Consider the following 21,501-nt stretch of genomic DNA (forward strand, 5'->3'; position numbering starts at 1 on the left):
AAAAAGGTACCCTAGCATTCGCCACCCAAGAAAATTATTTTCCTGTGCCCCTGTCGAGCAAAGCCGCAGAAGTGATCCCCGTGGTGATTTTCCTGAGTGCTAATGAGGAGTTTTGTTTGATATAGATAGGTAGTTTGTTCCAAAGTATGGGAAGTCTCTGGGACAGGAATCTATCCCTCCAGCATGTTCTGTTTTATTGTTGTGACAAGGTTTAGTTCCCTAGAGCATGTAGCTCCGAGGGATTGGGATTTCTTTGTGACGCATGTCCAACAGCTCTGGGTTTGACGTAGCTTTGTATGTTAGGCAGAGATCGCCTCTGAGTAGGCGATATACGGCAGAGTAAAGCTGGAGACTCTCTGTGTAGGGCATCTGTTTGACGTAAAGTAATCCTCTGAGTTATTTCTGAGGCCTTTCCAGTTGTAGATGTCTTGTGAGGTACATTCCAAAAGGGGCACTGTATTCTATAATGGGTCTAATGAATGACTAATAGAGGGGAACAATGACACCTTTTTTCCTGGATAAAACCTTTTATGATGGTGTGCCACGTAGAAGGATTTCCTGACTACTGTGGCGATGTGATTATCCAAGGAGAGACTACTGTCCACCTGTGTCCTAAGGTCTCATCGCACTTTCGGTGTTAAGTAGACTACCGCCTATGTGGTAGTTCATGGGTACAGAGTTCTTACCAAAAGGGATGACCATGCACTTTTTGGCATTGAGCTTGAGGCCATGGCTTTGACACCAGCCATCTGTCTCAGTGAAGCCCTTTTGTAGTATGTCCACATCGTTAGGAGGTTCGATTATGGCTCCTAGTTTGCAAGTCATCTGCAAACTTCGTTAGCCAAAGACCTTCTGTGTTAGCCTGTACTTCAGAGAAGTAGATACCGAACAGGAGGACCCAGGACTGAACCTTGTGGTACTCCACTTGTCATTGGTCTGAAGTCGGATTTGGAGTCTGCTACTTTTACAGTGTGGGTTCTGTTACTGAGCCAGTTGCCAACCCATCTTGTGACATGGGGATTTATACTTAGTTTAGTGAGTTTATCTATAATTCCAGAGTAGGAGATGGTGTCATCTAGATAGGCTGTGTGAAACACCTTACCCTCCTCTATGGCTTTGGTGACCGCCATTGTTTAATCAGTTTACATTGATGATCTTTCGGCTTCTCCCGGTTAGGGGTCACCACAGCGGATCACCTGTCCACTCATGATTGGCAGTGGAGTTTTATGGTGTCAAGTTGCCAGCCCGGCACCCAACCTTCCACAGAAGACGCGTGCGCACACACACCTAGGGCCACTTAGTGTGTCAAATCCACAGTTTACTGGGTATTTAAAGCTATTATTAATGTAATCTATTGATGTAATTTTAATACACAGTATGAATAGTTTTAATAGATTTCTTTTAAAAGATATGATGCGTTTTATCCACCATTATTTAATTGTTTGTAGGACTCTAATGCATTCTTCTGACACCATCTTAACATTCCAGGTTTTTGAATTCTTTCTACAAATTAAAGTACTAAAACTCAAATAACAATGACAAGCTTCTACAACGATTACTGTGTAGATTGCTAATAAAACACAACCTAACATGGATGCGAATAGTCACATTACTACATTATCGCTGTATCTACAAACACCTAAAAAATAATCTAAAAACTAGCCAGAAATATACGGTGACTTACAAATTAATATACACTATATATAGATATTTTTAGTTGTATAACTATTCCCCTTATTGCTGCATAATAGTCTATGAATCACAAATGTTAAATCCAACAAATAGTATATATTGTATACCTATTTATGTAATGGTATAAATTCGCTCATTCAGCATTATAACTGGATCTCTACCTCTTCAGGTCCTACTCTTGTTATTTAAAGATAGCTGTAAACTTGCAGCTAATATTATACTAAACTATTATAAAAGTCAGTATACATGTATATTTATCCTGTAAAGAGATGCATTTTATAGTTCTCGCAAAAGGCTATGAATTAAATTACAAGTGTCAGTATCTCGAACTTCTGTAACACTGAATGGCGCACAGCAACAGTTATTCAACACTGAATGGCGCACAACAGTTATCCCACTCCACAAAGGGGGAGCCACTACTGATCCTGGGAACTATTGCCCGGTTAGCCTGAAGAGCCTTGTCTGCAAGGCTATGGAATGTATCCTCATGGAATTCGTAAACAAAGACATTGGTAACCTCCAAACTCTGGACCCCACCCAGTTCAGGTTTGTGAAAGGCAGATCTTGCCTCCTGAACCTGGTTGACTTTTTCAGGCAGTCACCAAAGCGGTAGACTAAGTAGGTTTACGCAACCTATCTTGACCTCGCCAAGGCTTTCAACACCAACCCCCCATTCTGGAATTATAGCTAAACTAGGTATAAATCCCTACGTCACAAGATGGGTTGCCAACTGGCTCACTGACAGAACCCACACTGTAAAGGTGGCAGACTCCAAATCTGACTTCAAACCAGTGACAAGTGGAGTACCACAGGGTTCAGTCTTGGGACCTCTCCTGTTAGCCTGTACTTTTGAGAAGTAGGTACCAAACACGGAAGGCCTCTGGCTAACTAAGTTCGCAGATGACTGCAAACTAGGGGAGCTATAGTAGAGTCCCCAAATGATGTGGACATCCTACAGAAGGGCCTCACTGAGATAGATGCCTGGTGTCAGAGCCATGGCCTCAAGCTCCATGCCAAAAAGTGCATTGTTATCCCCTTTGGTAAAAACTCTGTACCCATGAACTACCAGATAGGCGGCAGTTTTCTTAACACCGAATGTGTGATGAGACCTTGGGACCCAGGTGGACAGTAGTCTCTCCTTTTGATAATCACGTTGCCACAGTAGTCAGCAAATCCTTCTACATGGCACACCTCATCACAAAAGGATTCTCATCCAGGAAAAAAGGTCATTGCTCTTCTACTCGACACTCAGACCCATTATAGAGTATAACGCCCCTTTTGGAATGCACCTCACAAGACATCTGCAGCAACTGGAAAGGCCACAGAAATACCTTTCAAAGAGAATTACTGGCCTCACGGATACCTACACTGATCATCTCAAAAAACTCCAGCTCATATCTCCTACTCCGAGGTGATCTCTGCCCAACATATAAAGCTATGTCAAACACAGAGCTGTTGGACATGCTACACCTAAAATCTCAATCCCTCCGAGCTACACGCCCTAGGGACCTAAACCTTGTCACCACAATAAACAGGACTTGCTGGAGGGTAGACTCCTGTCCCAGAGACTTCCCATGCTCTGTAACAGGCTACCCATCTATGTCGAGCAAAGTTCCTCATTAACACTTTTTAAGAAAATTCTTGATGAGTGGATGGGGAAATACACCTCGGGGATCACTTTTGTGGCTCAGCTCGACGGGGGCACAGGAAATTAACTTTCTTGGGTTGGAGTAAGCCAGAGAGCTTTGTTGGCTAGGCTTACTTAGGCCCTTGTGCCGATAGCCTAGTACCTACCTATGAACATCGCGTCAAATATCAAAATATTTAAAAATCCTTTAGCTTATTGAACTGTTTCTCAAAAATATGTACATTACTGAGGTTAAAGTGACTGTCTTGCTCTTTCTGTGGAGTCAAAAAATATTTGTAGTTATTCTTTGGAGTAAAAAAAATCTATATTTGTAGTCCTGTGTTGTATTCAGAAGATCTGAAGTAGCTACTTCATTTGTTCTGCAACCTGTGGGTCTCGGATCTGACCGGCAGCTTTCCAAGCTTCAAGATCTGAGCTCCTAGCTCCTCCCCTCTACCCATAATCCCCTGTCACCACCACACTACCTCAGATCGTTTTTGCCGTGGCTTGATCACAAGCAACTTGAGAAGAGCTCCTGAGCTTTAGTAGCAGGGAAGTGATTTTTTTCTTAAATTTCGACAAATTAAAAGTGTATGTGTTGAGAGAGTGTTTCTCTGCCCTTTTTTATTTTCGGGATTGGCGCTTTGGTTTGTGCAGCCTTCAACCCCCGGGCTGTGAGGGACAGGAGGAACAGGCATATTCTGGCTGGATTGCTTCCCCCGGAGGAGGCCTCTTCCTCCTCTCCCTCTAAGGTGCAGGCTGCCCAGGTAGCTTCGGCACCCTTGACTCCCTCAACTCAGGCTGGGACTCAATCCCCCTTGAGTACGAGGGAAGTTCAGTCTTCTTCTAGGGAAAAGCACAGGGAGAAACATCGACATAAGAGGCGAGCCCAGCCTCACCCCTCGGCTCCGCCATCGAAGACTGCTTAATCGCCCCTGAGGGTGTCCAGATCTTCTCCTTCTGTGCTCCGATCCCCTTGCTTCTCACCGGAGGAGGAGCTCCGATCACCCTCGAGGTCGTCGAGGCGGCCTTCTAGGCCAGTCTCTATGACCTCCTCTAGATCTACTAGGTCTCTCTCCGACACCGATATGGACAGGATGATGCGTCGGTTTCTGCAGACCCAAATGCAGATGGGGGTGCTCTTGCCCCCCCCCCCCACAGGGGGGGAGTGCAGCTTCAATATTTGCCCCGATTTCTCCTTCAACCCGGATCCGGGTTTTGGAGTCTTCGGATCCAGGCCCTTTCGGAGCTGGGTTTTGTCGGCGCCGGTGGCCCAAGCCTTCTTGACGCCGACCATACCCTCTAGCATCTCTGATCAGAGTTCTCTGAGCCGGGCGTCAGATCTGTGGGAGCGGGTTTCTCTTCTGCGCCTCCTATGTCCGAGAGCACCTCCCTCTCGGATCCGACGGCTTCGGCTCCGACACCGATCCCTATCTCTGAGCCGAGGAGACTGCTCTCGGGGACGGAAGAGAGTAGTTCTTCCTCGGCGTTCGAGGTAGTGGAGAGGGTACTGTCTAGGTCTTCCAGGTCCCTGACCCGGGCTTTGGATCCTTCCGCTCCCTCACTGCATACGGGTCTACCTTCCATCGGGACAGCCTGCTCAGACCCTCCAGTTGGTTCCCTCGGAGGAACAAGAGGCCGTTGACGAGCCCTCTTCCGATAGTCCTGCAGAAGAGGTGCCTCGTAAACGGATGTGTAAAAGGAGGCACGTGGGCTCCGAGTCCGTCGCCACAGATACGGACTTAGAGGAAAAGGGAAGGTTCCCCGAGGTCACTCCCCGAGGATGTCTCCTTTGGAGACATCATGGAAATGTTGCATATTGGGGGGGGGGGGTGTTCTGCCCAAAAACCTTCCTCAGATGAGTCCGTATTCCTGGAGGAGTTTGAAGCGGGCCCATCTACCTCCTGGGTGTCCCCACCGGCAGATCCCCTGGTAGATCTCCTGACTACCAGGGCTTGGAAGGAGCCCGACACCGTGGAGCCTATCCCACGCCGGACGGATAAAATCCTTAGCCCCCCCCCCTTCAGATAGGCAGGCTTGGGCTAAAGGGTCTCCAGTTGATGCCATGTTGGTGGCTGCTGCCACTAAGGGAGAACTCTCCCAGGAGAGCTCCACTGTCCACCCGCCGGACAAGGAGTCCCGAGCGCTGGACCGTATAGGGAAGGCGGACCTTTGCTTCGGCAACCTTCTCTGAGGGCGCTGAATTATATGGCGCATGTCATCAGGCTGCAACGGGATTTGATTAAGGAATACACTGCAGCTCCACCAGAGTCCATGTCGGTCGAGGCCAAGACAGTGTTCTCGACTCGTATGGCCACTCTTAAGTCCATCTCAAATACGTCCATGCGGCTACTGTCTTATGCTACGGAGGGAACCGCACGGGCCAGCGGGGCAGGTGTTGTCTTGCGACGCCACACCTGGCTCCGCCTTTGTAATTTTGCAGAACCCTTCAAGGCGTCCTTCGCGAACGTACCCTTCGGCTGTTTGCTTTTTGGCAGGACCGTCCGCGATACACTAGTCCAAAGCGAGAAGGACTGGAAGACGCTGTCTGCCATCTGAGTCCGCTTCACGAGCCCCCAACGTTCCTTCTCAAGGAATCGGAGGGGGCAAAAGAAGCTGTGGTTCCGTAAGTCTCAGCAATCCTATCCAGCTTCGGACTCCGCTCCCTCCAGAGGCAGAGGGGGGGCAGGGTAACTTCAGGTCTAGGGAGCCTTTCTCCGATAGACCCGCGCAGCAGCCCCGAGGGCTTACCCGACTGCCCATCTCTGGAGATGGTCTGGGGGCGTTTAACGAAGCACCTGTCAATGTGGGAGTCCATCACAAAAGATCGATGGGTGCTCCGAATTATATCCAGAGGCTACAACATTCCCTTCCTATTTCGTCCTCCCTCAGGTGGTCGCCTCCCCGATGTCCCACCCAATCAGAGAGGCGGCGACTGTAGAGATTTCAAATTTGTTAGAAAAAAGAGCCATCCAGCGGGTCTCCCCAGACCAATCTGGATCAGGCTACTACTCGAGGTTCTTTTTGGTGCCAAAAAAGACGGGGGACCTCAGGCCCATTCTAGACTTGCCCGCCCTGAATATGTTTGTCCCCAAAGAAAAGTTCCGGATGGTCACTCTACAATCTATTCTCCCCTTAATGCAGGAGAACGACTAGATGTGCTCGATAGACCTCAAGGACGCGTACTACCACATTCTAATGGACAGACGGTCCAGGAGGTTCCTCCGCTTCTGGCTAGGGGCCAGTCATTACCAGTTCAGGGTCCTTCCGTTCGGACTCACCTCAGCCCCAAAGGTGTTCACCAAAGTCATGGCAGTGGTTGCGGCCCACCTGAGGCTTCAGGGCATAAGGGTCTTTCCGTACCTAGACGACTGGCTCCTCACAGCAAGCAACAGGCATCAACTTTGTATCGCGAGGGACTATGTTCTGTCTCTTGCCGACAGTTTGGGCATCTCCTTCAACATACTGAAGTCTTTTCTTCATCCTGTGGAAGTATTTGATTTCATAGGAGCCAGACTAGACTCGCGATCTTCTCGGGCCTTCTTGACCTTGGACAGGCTGTCCAGCCTCTCACTTCAAGTTTTGGCTCTTCTTCGCACCAAAGCTCCGCCGGCAGAGTTGGTCCTGAGAGCACTAGGCTCGATGGCAGCGGCTATCGGTCTCTCTCTCAATGCTTGCCTAAGGATGCGTATATTACAGTGGACACTCAAAGTTCAATGGTCACTGTTGCACCATCCATTGAATACTCCCATCCCCCTGAGCAGGGTTTGCAAGGAATCCCTCCTTTGGTGGCTTCACTCCCCAGAACTTGGGCAAGGGAGACCTTTTGTGCTTCCCCCTCCCCAGGCCACATTAACCACGGATGCTTCTCGCCTAGGGTGGGGGGGGGGGCATTGTTTGGGCAGAACCATCCAAGGTACATGGACCTTGTCGGAGACAGCCTTGCACATAAATGTTCTGGAGATGAGGGCAGTGCTTCTAGCGTTACAGGCTCTCCAAGACCTTCTACCTCTAGGAACGATTGCAATACAGACGGACAATATGTCAGTGGTCTGGTATATATAAACAAACAAGGGGGGACCAGATCCTACCCTCTTTGTCGAAGCCATGAGAATTTGGGAATGGGCGATATCCACCAACCGCTTTCTGATAGCAATGCACATTCCGGGACGATCCAACATCCTGGCAGACAAATTGAGTCGAGTAATTCTCAGTCCTTACGAGTGGTCTCTCAATCCGAAAGTTGCGAAGGAGATTTTCCTCAAGTGGGGTTGGCCTCACTGTGATCTCTTTGCTACTCCCAAAACACAAAATGCAGCGAGTTCTTCGCAATTCTTCCCCCAGAAGGGGAGAGCCCCAGAGACACTCTGATTCATGCTTGGCCTCCCGGTCTACTCTATGCTTATCCCCCGCTTCCGCTCATGGCGAAGTTCATTCAGAAAGCCGCACGGTTGGGGAGCAAAATTATCCTCATAGCCCCATTCTGGCCTTGTCAAATCTGGTTTCCATACCTGCGGTCTCAGTCTCTCCTCACCTTTTAATCCTGGATCCCATTCCAGATCTGATCTCGCACCCAGCAGGGTGCCCAACACCGAACCTGGTAAACCTCAAGCACGCGGCTTGGTTGATCCAGTTCCACTAATGGCAAGGATTCCCGGCATCTCGTCACCAGTGAAAACTATTCTGGTAGCGGCTCATAAACCGTCCACCAGGAAAATTATTAATTAGAAGGCATGCATGGTTAAAGGAACAAAATTTGCCAGATGAAATAAAAGCTAAATTATTAGATGCTCCTGTTCAGCATAATGTTTTGTTTGGATCTAAAGCTGAAGAGGTGATTAAAAAGATGGAGGACAAGGCAAAATCCATGCAAACAAAGATTTCTTACAAGTACAGCCACCCAGATTTAGCAGGAATTGGCCTACAAAAAATTGTTCCTTTCCCAATTCAGACAGGCCTCGGAGGGGTAGATACAGACGCTCCCGAGGAAGGCCTCAAACACAAGCCTCTTATAGACCAAGACAGTGGACTGCTTCCACCCCTAGGGGAGGAGAGGACCGGTCGCAAGCTCATAAACAGACTCGATGACTCCCTCTGTTGGGCTGCAGGAACTTCTTGCCTGGAAGCCCCTCTCAGAGGAAAACTTTCTCTTTTTCATCTAAATTGGAAGACAAGTGGGTTCTGGATGTGGTTTCAAGAGGCTACAAATTCCATTTTCATACCCTACCAAGGCCAAGCGGATGACCAGATCTTCCAAAACATCAATGGACAGAGACCTTAAACCAGGTGGAAGCTCTTTTGGCTATGAAAGCCATCGAACTAGTTCCACTTTCAGAGATGGGACAAGGTTTTTACTCAAGGCTCTTTCTAGTCCCCAGGAAGCAAAATTCATGGAGACCCATTCTGGATCTGTCAGTCTTGAACACTTTTCTAGAGATACCAAAATTCAAGATGCTTACTCTACAGCAGCTACTTCCAATGTTGACCAAAAATGCATGGATGGTAACTTTGGATTTAAAGGAGGCATATTTACACATTCCCATCAGGCAGGAAATGCCTCAGGTTCAAGGCCGGATTGAGGCACTTTCAATTCTCTGCGCTGCCCTTTGGATTGTCTACTGCACCCAGGGTCTTCACCAAATGCCTGGCTCCAGTAGTAGCTTATTGCAGACTCGAGGGAATTCAAATTTACCCTTATCTGGACGACTGTCTTATTCAGGCAGACAGCAAGGAGGTCTTAGTCCAGCATCTACAGTTTGTTTAGAATCTTCTCAAGTTCCTTAGATTCACTGTAAACATAGTCAGATTTGACACCCTCACAGCAGATAATTTTTCTGGGAGCTTCTCTAAACACAACAACCCAGATGGCATTTCTGACATACGAAAAACAGTTACAGCTGGCTTCAACTTTCAAAACCATGGCAACTTTAGCTCAGCTATCTGCAAGGAGATTCCTGCAGGCTTTGGGTTACATAGCCTCCTGCATCCTTCTCGTACCATATGCAAGACTACATATGAGGAAAATATAGTGGTACCTAAAAAGTGTATGGTCTCAGCATTGCCACAGTTTAGACATACTGATCTCCGTCCTGCCTTGTGTTCAAAAGGAATTCCTTTGGTGGTCCAAGGCATGTACTCTAAACAAAGGAAAACCCTTCTGTCTGCCTCCTGCCACTCTGATACTAACCACGGATGCCTCAGATTATGCATGGGGAACCCATTTTCAGGGCAACTGTCTGCAGGGCCTTTGGACAAAGGATCAGAAGCACCTGCATGTCAATTTAAAGGAAATGTTAGCCGTTCAGAAAGCTCTATTGGCCTTCAAGAATCTTTTACAACCAGGACAACTACTGATACAGACAGACAACACCACAGTTATGTGGTACATAAGCAAGGGGGATCTCATTCCTACCCCCTTTGCAGACTAGCCATGGATCTATGGAACACAGCTCTAGCTTGCAGTCTGGACCTTCAAGCTCAGTTTCTACCAGGGAAGCAAAACTTCCTGGCAGACAGTTTGAGCAGAAACCTTTCGGACCCACACGAGTGGATGCTGGACACCGAAATATTCAGGATGATAGCAGTCTGGGGATGTCCTCACATAGACCTCTTTGCATCCCACCTCAATCATCAACTACAGATTTTTTGCACCAGGACTTTCCACGAACTAGCTTGGAAAGTGGATGCACTATCATTCAGTTGGAGAAACCTCTCGGGATATGCCTTTCCGCCTCTTCGTCTTCTTCCATGGGTATTATTAAAAATCAAACAGGACAAGCCCAAGATGATAATCTTGATGGCCTCAAATTGGCCTCGACAGTTTTGGTACCCAACTCTGAAAAACCTATGTCTGGAACCCCCTTGGGTTTTACCACCGACTCCGAACCTTCTGTCCCAACACCAGGGTCAGGTTCTACACTCCCATGTCAGGACTCTCAGCCTGGCAGCCTGGTTAATCCAGGGTCTTTGATTCATTCTCTCCTACCCAAGCAGGTTATGGATGTCATTTTAGAAGCCAGATGTCCTAGCACTAGAAAATCTTATGCAGGAAAATGGAAAAGATTTTGTTCCTGGATGCAGGCTCAGGATTCTGATCCTCTTCTTCCTAACATTCCTTTGATTTTTACTTTACCTGACAGATCTCTTACATAAGGGTCTCTCTTTCTCTTCCATTAAGATACATGCCTCTGCTATTTCTGCTCATTACAATACAGACCCTCCAGTCTTTTCCCACCAGCTCATGAGACAGTTTCTCAGAGGAGCTAAGAACTTAAGACCTCTTAGATCTCCTCCCATTCCTGCTTGGGATCTCAACTATGTTTTGGAAAAGCTCACCTTACCTCCTTTTGAGCCTGCTGCCTCTTCTGACATCAGGTTTTTATCTTGGAAAACAGCCATCCTGTTAGCTCTGACCTCTGCCAGGAGAGTTTCAGAGTTGCAAGCTCTTATGGCTGTGGAACATTATATTTTTCATCAAGACAGGGTGTCTTTAAGGACTAATCCTACTTTCATGCCTAAGGTGGTTTCCAAAGTGGCTTTAAATCAAACTATTCACTTGCCAAATGTTTTCCCCACTCCTCAAAATAAAGGGGAAAGGATCTTACTTTCCTTGGATGTACACAGACAACTACGTTTTTACCTGGACAGAACCAAGGACATCAGAAAATCAGAGCAATTGTTTTGTTTCTTGTGCTTCAAGTTCCCAAGGTAAACCATTTCAAAACAGACCATTTCTAAATGGATTGCTCATGGAATCATATTTTGTTGTTCACACCATGGAAAACAAATCCCAGGGGGTATAAGGACTCATTCCACCAGAGCTGCTGCCACTTCAGCTGCCTTCCTCAGGGGAGTTCCTACCAAAGACATTTTGGAAGCTGCAACTTGGAGTTCAGTGCATACTTTTTCTAAGCACTACAATCTACCACTCTACTCTAAGTCTAGGGCAGGCTTTGCTTCTGCAGTCTTGCAGGGCCTTTTAGCCACCCCTTCTACTTTATGACCACCTCCCTTTCATTCTGCTTTGGGATTCTACCCTACAGTCATGACTGCAACAGTGAAACACGATTAACATAGTGCAGTTGTGTACACTTACCATAAATGTAGATGTTAGAGTGTCTTCACTGTTGCAGTCTGGGTTTCCCTCCCTCCTGTCCCCTCTTATTTTTACTTTTGTGTGGTTCCTTTTTTCACCATTCTTCTGAGGTGTATTTGCAAAGGATATGGGACCTTACTCATTTTGGGACATCTGGGGCAAGAAAAACTGGAGAACATGGCGTCGGTTGTCAGCTTTGTACTCCTGGCGCTCTGACGTCAGGGAGCATGGCTGAACATTCGACGCCGGACCCAGACTTTGGGATTCTGGCTGACCGAGGACTGCTTGCTGGCAGGGGAGAACCCTACAGTCATGACTGCAACAGTGAAGACACTCTAACATACATTTATGGTAAGTGTACACAACTGTATTTTTCTTTTATTCAGAAAGGAATAATCTGATCTTTGTAAGAAACATTAAAGCGGCTTTAATGTTTTTTAAGATGTTCTTCGTGTTTCACTGTTGCAGTCATCACATATCTGCTTGCAGTAGCCCTCAGTCGGCCTGATTAACAAAGTCTTGGGTCCTGTGTCTGTTGCTGTCCCTTCTTCCATGATGTCTGGGGTATAAAACATGCAGCCAGTGCCATTCCATCAGTCTTTCTTGCCGTGCGGTGCCCGAAGCAGTTCGCATGTGCCGATCAGTCGACTCCTGAAATTTTCGTTTTAGTTTCAGAAGCCAAGTCTTCAACTAAAGCTTTGGAAACTTTTTCTTGCTCCTTACCGATGTCAGTAAAAGTTAATTGCATTTCTTGTGGAAAGCAAATAACTCTCTAAGATTTTCATTCGTACTGTATTCCTTGCGTAGGCCCTGACCACAACATACCTTGCTGTCGGTTTTGTGCTTTATTTAATCAATGCACTATCCATCAGTATATTTTCACCTCTAAATATTTAGGTTCTGTGTTCAATTATCCAGAAATGTCATCGGTAAGCCATCCGATTACCCTACTGAGGCCCATTTGGAGTCCGGTATGCCGCGAGATGCTTCAGCTGTGGAACCTGCGGATGTCTCTACTTTGGATGGGGTCCAGAGCCGTTGTGCAGGCACTGGCTTCTAAGGGTGTAGTCATGCTTATGGACTTGCATATTAAACCAATGCTTCCTTCTTTAAGGCATAAACCTCGAACCATGCCTAGAAAACCGGAGCCCTGGCTGCATGCTCAGGCCTCTATGCCTAAAAAACAAGTGGTAAAAATGGCTGAAGATCTTGTAACTTAATCAGGGGAAGCCAACCACCCTCTTCTAAGAGACCTAGGACTGAAATTGTTTATGAATCTTCTGACCAGGATTCTGATTTTTCTGATCTGGATTTACCCTTATCTACTTATGAGGATTCTGATAAAGAGGACTCTATTCCCTCTGCTTCCCCTCCAGAAGATTTTTCTTTTGGCGAAACCTTGCACACACACTAAGGGAGCATTTCCACTTGGGAAAGCCAGAATTTTTCTGATTCGAAAAAGAGGCTTGGGGATTTCTTACTCTTGTCTCAGCATAGGCCTTTAGCTATACCTCCTGTACTAGACATTGTTGATTCCTTTTTGGAATAGAGTTTGGCCCCTGATTTTTTTTTTGCCTCCTGCTTCCAGAAAACCTGACAGATATTACAGAGTTCCTGATTCTCACAAGTTCCTTTTTAAAAATCCTATTGCGGATCCAGAGACTATTTCACAGGGACACAAGGGCATTGCGGCCTCTACTGCCAAAAACCCTACCCCTTCTGATGGAGACAATAGAGCGCTGGATAGATGGGGGTAAGGAGGGTTTACACTTCTGCAACCTTGGCCATTAGAGCCTTAAACTGTCAGTTTCATATGTTAAAGTAGCAACAACATATTATTAGATTGCTTAAACAGAAAATTATGTTTATTCCTGACTGCTGAAAATAAGGAATTGCAGGATTTAATGCATTCTGTTGAACAGGTTGGAAAATATACTTTGCAGTGTGGGTTTGATTCTTTAGAGGCCTCTTGCAGGGCTGCTGTCACTGGGTCTGTACTAAGAAGGCATGCTTGGCTTAAGGAGCAATCTTTGCCTGATCATGTTAAAGCTAAACTGTTGGATGCTCCCTTAAATCAAGACCACCTGTTTGGCAACAAAGCGGAGGAAGTTCTTAAAAGGATTGAGGGTAAAGCTAAATTTATGCAAACTGTTAAAGATTTCTTACAAGTTCAGCCTCCAAGATTTAGTAGGCATTGGCCCTCTAAGAATTGTTCCTTTCCAGCCCCTTCCAGGCCTTCTCTATCCAAACCCAGACACAGCAGAAATCCTAGGTTTCAGTCCCAGGGTACGCACAAGACTAGTGGGGGGCTTCCGCTTCCAAATCTGGGAGTAGTAAGACTCCCACCTATGGAAAACTGTCTCCATGACTTGATTTTAAAACTTCCAAGCACTTTTCAACTGAATGCTCCTTTAGGGGGAAAGATTGGTCTGCAGGCCAAAAACTGGGAACTCATTACCCAGGACAAATGGGCTTTAAATATAGTGTCCCAGGGATACAGATTTCACTTCCACACACTACCAATGCCAAAAGGTTGGCCAGATCTACCCCCAAATCACTGGGCAGAGTCTCAAAAGCAAATACTCTCTCTTTTAAACATAAAGGCTATTCAGACTGTACAAGAAGAGGAAAAAGGACACTGTTTCTACTCAAGACTTTACCTGGTACCCAGAAAAGACTATTCATGGCATCCTATTCTGGACCTGTCTACTCTAAACACCTTTTTGCTGATTCCAAAATTCAAGATGCTGACTTTTCACCAGTTGCTTCCTATGCTAGGAGAAGATGCCTGGATGGTAACACTCTCTCTCTATTTAAAGGAAGCATACCTGCACATCCCAATAAGGGAATCTTGCAGAAGATACCTACACTTCAAAGCAGGCTACAATCACTACCAGTTCTCTGCCCTGCCCTTTGACTTATCTACTGCACCCATGGTATTCATAAAGTGCCTTTAAATATACCTATCCCTGGACGATTGTTTAATTCCGGCAGAAAGCCAGGACATACTTTTTAATCATCTGGCCTTTGTACAAAGGGTGCTGACTTGTTTGGGGTACACCATAAACGAAAAATCACACCTGGTACCCTGTCAACAAATCGTATTCCTGGGAGCAAGCTTGAATACAACTTCCAAGATGGCTTTCTTCACGTCAGAGAAACAAATTTGTTTGACAACCTACTTCAAACAAGTGGCCACAAAAACCCTACTATCTGCAAGGCAAATACTACAAGCCTTGGGGGTTCATGGCCGCCTGCATTCTTCTGGTTCCATATGCAAGACTGCACATGAGGAAACTGCAGTGGTATCTAAAAAGCCTATGTTGTCAACATTCTCAGGATCTAGAAGCAATGATTCCTGTAATACCTTGCCTTGGCCTAGAGTTTCTTTGGTGGGCAGAGGCCTGCCACCAAAACAAGGGGCCACCATTCACACCACACCCTGCCGCCTAAACCCTGACGGATGCATCATATTATGCATGGGGGGGCTCACCTGGCAGGGAAGTGCATTCAGGGCAAATGGAACCCAAGTCAATTGCACTTGCATATCACTCAAAAAGAAATAGCTGTACAGCATGCTCTGACAGCCTTCAAGGACCACATTCTTCCAGGACAGTTAATGGTAAAGATGGACAACACCACTGTTTATGTGGTACATAAGCAGGGGGTGCACCTTCTTACTCCCTATGCAGACTAGCCATGGCATTGCGGAACACAGTCCTGAGCTACCAAGTGCATCTACAAGCTCAATTCCTGCCAGGAAAGCTAAATACACTGGCAGACGAACTAAACAGAAACCTCGTGGGCCCACACGAGTGGAAGCTGGAACCAAGGATTTTCAACATGTTGGCAAGCAAATGGGGGAGCCCAGATATAGACCAGTTTGTCTCCCCCCAGAACTGTCAATTGGACAAATTTTGGACAAGGACTCCCACAAACAAGCTTGTAAAGTGGATGCTCTGTCCTTCAGCTAGAAAACATGTCAGTTTATGCCTTTCCTCCTCTGCCTCTGCTCTCCAAAGCACTACTAAAGATCAAAACAAGACAAACCAAGGACGATTTTGATTGCACCAGACTGGCCACCGCCAGCACTGGTACCCCCTCTTCCGCAGTGTGTCACTGTTGGCCCCATGGCATCTGCCTCAGACTCCTAACCTATTGTCTCAGCAGGAGAACCAGATTCTGCACCTTCAGCTTCATACTCTGAATCTAACAGCCTGACTAATTACCTAATCTCTCCTTTACCATCCCTCAGTAAACCAGTGATGGATATCATTTTTGAGGCAAGGAGGCCTAGTACTAGAAAGTCTTATGCTGAAAAATGGAAAAGATTCTTTTCCTGGAACCAATCTCAAGGGATGAGCACAGCAGTGCTCAATTTATCTCAGATTTTACAATACTTAACTGAGATGCTTCACAAGGGCCTGTTTTTCTCCTCCATCAAAATTCACGCCTCAGCCTTTTCAGCTCATTTATTACACAGAACCTCCCCTCCTCTCTCATCCACTGCTTAAGCAGTTCCTCAGAGGGGACAAAAATCCATGACCATCCAGGAGAGCCCCAATTCCAGCCTGGGACATTAAGTTCACTCTTCCTCCTTTTGAGTCGGCTGCCACTGTGGATTTAAAAAATTCTTCTCTTGGAAAACAGCTTTCCTTTTAGCAATCACTTCACTGCCATGAGGGCCTGTAATTCAGATACCCTTCTTGCTGGAGCCTGACGTCATGGAAGAAGGGTCAGCAATCGACGCAGGACCAAAGACTGTTCTCAGGCCGACTGAGGGCTACTGCAAGCAGACAACCCAAATGTGATGACTGCAACAGTGAATACACATCTACATTTATGGTAAGTGTACACAACTGTACTTTTCCTTGATCAGTGGTAAACAGGATTTTCTTGTACTTGTTACTTTACTGGAATGATCATTGTCAAATCTGACTGCATGCTTACCTACTTCAGCAGGTGAGCTGGACCATGCTACTACATGCTTACCTACTTCAGCAGGTTGGCTGGACCCTGCTACTTTTAATATTTAATCTTTTTCTAAGCTAGACATGAGCTTGAGTTAGGCAATAAAGTTTATTATATTGTCTCCTTCATACTTTTGATATGCCACAAATTCTGATGTTTTATTTCTGTCTTTCCTAAGTCAAACTTTTCTATGAGCTGATTTAAAAGACATTCAGTCTAGACTTGCCTTCGGGTCTCTTCCATACTGCTGATTAGTGCGCCTTGTTTCATAAGGTCCATACATTGGTTCTACCTGCTACTGACCATGTTAACAACAGAGCTGGTGATGTTGCCTTTGTGTGTAGCCCTCTTAAAAGAGAACAAGGGCCATTAATCCACACCAACCTCTGAATACTTTGAGGTTGTCAACTTGGGTGAGTTAGCAACCTTCTTGCTTTAGTTGCACATTAGAGGAATGTGTTAAATATTATAAGGGAGGCTAGGAATTTGTCTACAGGGAAGTTGTAACAATCTAAGTGGAAAAGTCTTCTCCTGTGGACCCATGTACAACAAATGCCTGGTCCTCCCTTACCTGTCAGTTCAACAAACGGGATTATCTCGTCTCTAAAGGCTGTATACTTTAACCATATCATCTCTCTTGTCCAGCGATACTGCTCTATTCCCAGTTGGAAGTAAAGCAGTTTCTCAACACTTCGAAACCTTCACAGAGAGACTGCTCCACCATCCCCTCTCTTGAACCAGTTGCTTCCACACTTATGTCATGATGACCCCCCCCCCCCTTCTCTCACTCTGTATGTGGCATCTTCCTTAACTATTTCAGAACTGCAGACCATGATGTGAAGAACTGTTACTTTTCTACAGAACACTGTCCTGTGTACTAATCCCACTTTCGTCTGATGTGCGAGAATTTTCCTTTGGCTGAAATCCCTAAAACTGGGAGAGGGGGTTCCTCTTTCTTTGCGTGTCCACAGGCAATGAGATTTTAAAGTCCTGTTGGTCCCGTTTCCTTTAAGGGTAGTGTGTGCTCACTATCTGAGTAGCAGATGCAGTGTGGTAGCCAGTCTTTTCTTGGTAGTACTACTGTACCCGAGCTTGTTAGGGTTCATTGTACCTGGGCCAGTGTGGCCACCACTGCCTTTCTCAGAGAAGTCAGTGCAGAGTCTGTCCTGCAAGGAACTATCTTGTCATTTCTACTTTCTCCAAGCATTACAGTTTGGGCATTGCAGCCCAGGTGGGATTTTCCACAGCATTTTTGTGGATACTGACTCCAGCCACCCACTAGTGTGCAGGGTTTTTAAGTATTCAAAAAGTAATTACTGCTTCTGTTGAGTGTAGTAAAGAACATTGTACAGTATTGTTGGGAATATGCCATTGTTATAGATGTTCAAATATAGGCACTTTGAAGTAGCAGTTTCCTCGCACCAGTACTTTTTTTATTCCATGGGCATCCCTTAATTAGTGGTTTACATAGTCTCCTAAACCTCTACCTGTTTTCTCTGTCCTGGTTAAGTACCTGCCCTAGGTCAACACAACACCCCCCACCCCCTTTTTGCTGTTGAATATAGAGAATTAACTTGAGGGCCTTTTAAACCGTGCTGCTTCCACTAGGACCTAGTTTACCAGGACAGGTTGTGCTGTAGTACCACCTTATAAAACTTTGCCAGCAAGGGCAAAAACTGAAGATGACCCAGACTGATGCCCCTGTTGGACAACAGAGTTCTTGGATGTTTATGCAGGAGCAGTCCACTGAGCCTGGATGGGAGGGATGGAGACCTGTGGATTTCGGGCATTCTTGCAGGTAGAATGCCCCCAGAGTAAATGATGGAAGAGGTAGGTGACACTTAAGAGCCCAGCAAGGAGCAACCAGCATATAAAATAATACAATCAGTAATTATACTGGTGAAGTGCTTAATTGTGGACCAAAATATCTGTTTGGTTTAGTTCCAGTAAAACTTGAAGCACCTGCATTTTAGTTCTGTCTTGCTGGTTCCTAACATTTATACTTGTGCATAACTGACATTGTCAGGGGTATTATAAAGCTATTGTCAAACTCGTTTAACTAGTTAAGTGCACTGGTGAGTAATCCATATGTTGTATACTGTGTGATAATGTGTTCCTCAAATGTACTATTAAGTTCTTTATCCTGTCAGTCTTCAGATTTTGTAGTAGTAGGGTAGATGCACACAACACAGTTTCGGTGTACATTATGCATGGGTTTCCTGTCTGTGGTGTGGTCTGGCTATAGATATATATGCGTGTGTGTGTGTGCGTGTGTGTGTGTGTGTGCGTGTGTGTGTGTGCGTGTGTGTGTGTGTGTGTGTGTGTGTGTGTGTGTGTGTGTATATATATATATATATATATATATATATATATATATATATCACACACACGTATACGTATGTAATGCATTCATATGCATATTATATAGATTTAAATGCATGTATGCAGATGTGTTAACACCTACCATGCATATGGTTGTATTTTGACTAGTCTGAAATTTTAAACCTTCTCTGAGATGGATGGACTTGAAAGTCTAAACCTGAGGACTTGAGCACGCTGTAGTGAAAAGAAAAGGAATACTTTGTTCTCTATAAAACATAATGTTGTCTATACCTAGATACTGATTAAAAGGTAGTGTGGAGGTATAGCCCCACTGTGAAAACAGTTTTTAGTGTTTTACATTTTTACTTAAAGTGCAGATGGCCAAAGTACTCTTGGGTGCTGTTGCAGTAGTGTATTTGGTGGCCAGTTGATTTGATCGTGCTTCATTTAAATAAAAGTTTTGACAGTGTCTTAGTTGGTTGTGCTTAGTTTAATGTCCATTGTGTAATTTGTTCTTTCTAGGGTAATCTGTGGCTCCAGAGTTAGAGTTGAACTTTCTAATGGGATGAGTCGCAGGTCTCGGTTTGGTCGTGGCCCAGGCAGGCGCAGATTTGATCCACAAGATCGCTGTTACCAGTGTGGTGAGCGGGGTCACTATGCATATGATTGCTACCGCTACAGCAAGAGGAGACGCTCCAGGTATATTCTTTGCTACAAAATGACTAATTCATTTACTTAAAATTTCTAAATTTGAGCTTGTTGCATTAAATGGGTTTATCTACTTGCACTGTTAATATACTTGTATGCATTTCTTTTCTGAATAATGCAGCTTTGAGGAGTCTTGGCACTAATTTTCCTCTGGTGTTTTAAGCTTAGAAACACTATCAAAGCAATCTTAAATGAGCTTAGTATTACTGCTTATCTAATAACAGGTGAATGTATTTGTGTTACTGAGGTGTTAACATGTGGAAAGGTCCAATCAGGTTTGCTGTGGTCACTAGGCACTTCTTCTTTCTTTTTTTTTTTTTTTTTTTTTTTTTTTTTTTTTTTTATGTTAACTTATGAATTGTTTATCACAGTTTGCTTATTTAAAAACATTCCATAGTTAGCATTTGCAGATGCTTACACTTTACATTTATCTAAACATGTTTTTCATTGTTATCCTTTTAAGCCACATGTGGCATATCAGTGCATGAAGCTGTATTTTGCCAAGAGTTAACAATGCTGTAAATTTAACACTTGGTGGGTAAAAATGAAAGGGCATCCTTGAAAGCAAACCTTTTTATTCTGTTTGGCTTGCTGTCCCTATGCTAGTATAGTATGTGCAGAGGTACATCCTGCAACTTGCTATACAGCTAACATTTGCACCCTTCAGGTCTCTCTTACCCGAGGTGTACTGTAACTGTGCATACTTTGGTTGCATTGAAGTTCTGAAATGCCATTGGTTGATTGTATAGCATTCGGTGCAAAGTTTGTACAACAATTTAATTCACAAACGCAAGTAATGTCTTTAAAGTTTGCTTTTGTAAAAGTGAAGTCAAGGTTTGTTAACCTATTTAATACATTTTGGGGAAATGCTAAGGCTACCTTAATCATACAAAAAGTGAATTAATAGATTTTCTCTATATAGTGTATGGTTGGTGGAGTTTTGCAGCTAGTTTATCATTAACTGTTTTTATTGTGTGTTGATGCTAATGTTCTGTCCAGTTGATGGTACTTGCAATGATGTGCTTAATATGAATTGTAAATGTGCAGCCAGCACTGTTATGAAATTTCTAAGAGTTACTATAGTAAATGAAGCGGGGTTTGTTAGATTCCTATCTTGGAATCGAACGATTGTGTAAAATTGGTTAACAGTTTTAATTTCTTTGTCTAACGATTAACTGATCCAACCTTTCAGGGTGCTGCATTTGAATGTGTCGCCATGATTATTGGCCTTCTAGCAAACTTGGCCTCTACGAGCTCAGACTTCTTGTTTGATCACATACACCAGTCCCTCTGCTGCAAGAGGTTCTGCGACAGCCTGACTTTAAAAAATAAAATTTAAAAAAAAAAAAAAAAACTACATTTTGAGAATATCTGCAGAAAATTTGGCCTGTTTTGTTGTGATCAAATTTCACCAATCAAGCCAGCCTTAAACGGCACCTCGGTTTGCTAGAGGTGGAGAGATCCGACTCAGCCCATCGTAGTCTGAGTTTAACTATAGTATTCCTCAATCAAGCATCTCTTGTATCCTGGTTTTTGGGGTTTCTTCTAATGGAAGATCTACTAGATTCTGCTCCAAGACATGGCTGAGATAAATTGAGTCTGCCTACGTCTCCTAGAGCTTCTAGATCATGCTTCGTTCAGAGAGGCGACTAGTCTGTTCTCTGAAGGTTTTTTCAGTAGTAGCTTTTTTTTTATTCTGTTTCATTTAAAATTTGGCTAATTATTGATGCTGGTCTGATTTTAATTACTAATTAAAACCGGCATAAATACATATATTCTCGAACTTGATTATTTTGCTCTCAGCAAGTCTATTGTTGCTGTATTGTAAATTATGCAAAGTATGTTTACTTGCATGTTTTGGAAACCTTTACGGCTAATATTCATATGCAGTAATATAAAATACATAGATTTCTACTTTTTTTCATTTTCTTATGAACTGTCTGCTTAACAGATAGTGAATAAGTGCCTTCTCCATTTCAGCCGATCTAGGTCAAGAAGTCGATCTCGTGGGCGTCGTTACTCAAGATCTAGGAGCCGCAGTCGTGACCGGTAAGTGCTGGTTCCTTGTATAATGGATTGATTACAA

The 21,501-nt window shown here is 44.8% G+C and overlaps 1 protein-coding gene across 2 annotated transcripts in view; it reads left to right on the forward strand.

The window, feature by feature from the left end:
- Nucleotides 1-21,501, forward strand: part of LOC122789112 (serine/arginine-rich splicing factor 7-like) — a 431,411-nt gene that overhangs the window by 37,408 nt on the left and 372,502 nt on the right. For both annotated transcript variants that reach the window (XM_044056355.1, XM_044056433.1), the window contains exons 3-4: nucleotides 19,230-19,406; nucleotides 21,396-21,464. In XM_044056355.1, the coding sequence (XP_043912290.1) occupies nucleotides 19,230-19,406; nucleotides 21,396-21,464 (246 nt within the window). The remainder of the gene's footprint in view (nucleotides 1-19,229; nucleotides 19,407-21,395; nucleotides 21,465-21,501) is intronic.

The sequence above is a fragment of the Protopterus annectens genome, chromosome 1.part0 (assembly GCF_019279795.1).
Source record: "Protopterus annectens isolate FY-2018-M chromosome 1.part0, PAN1.0, whole genome shotgun sequence".
In the NCBI taxonomy this organism is placed as follows: Eukaryota; Metazoa; Chordata; order Ceratodontiformes; family Protopteridae; genus Protopterus; species Protopterus annectens.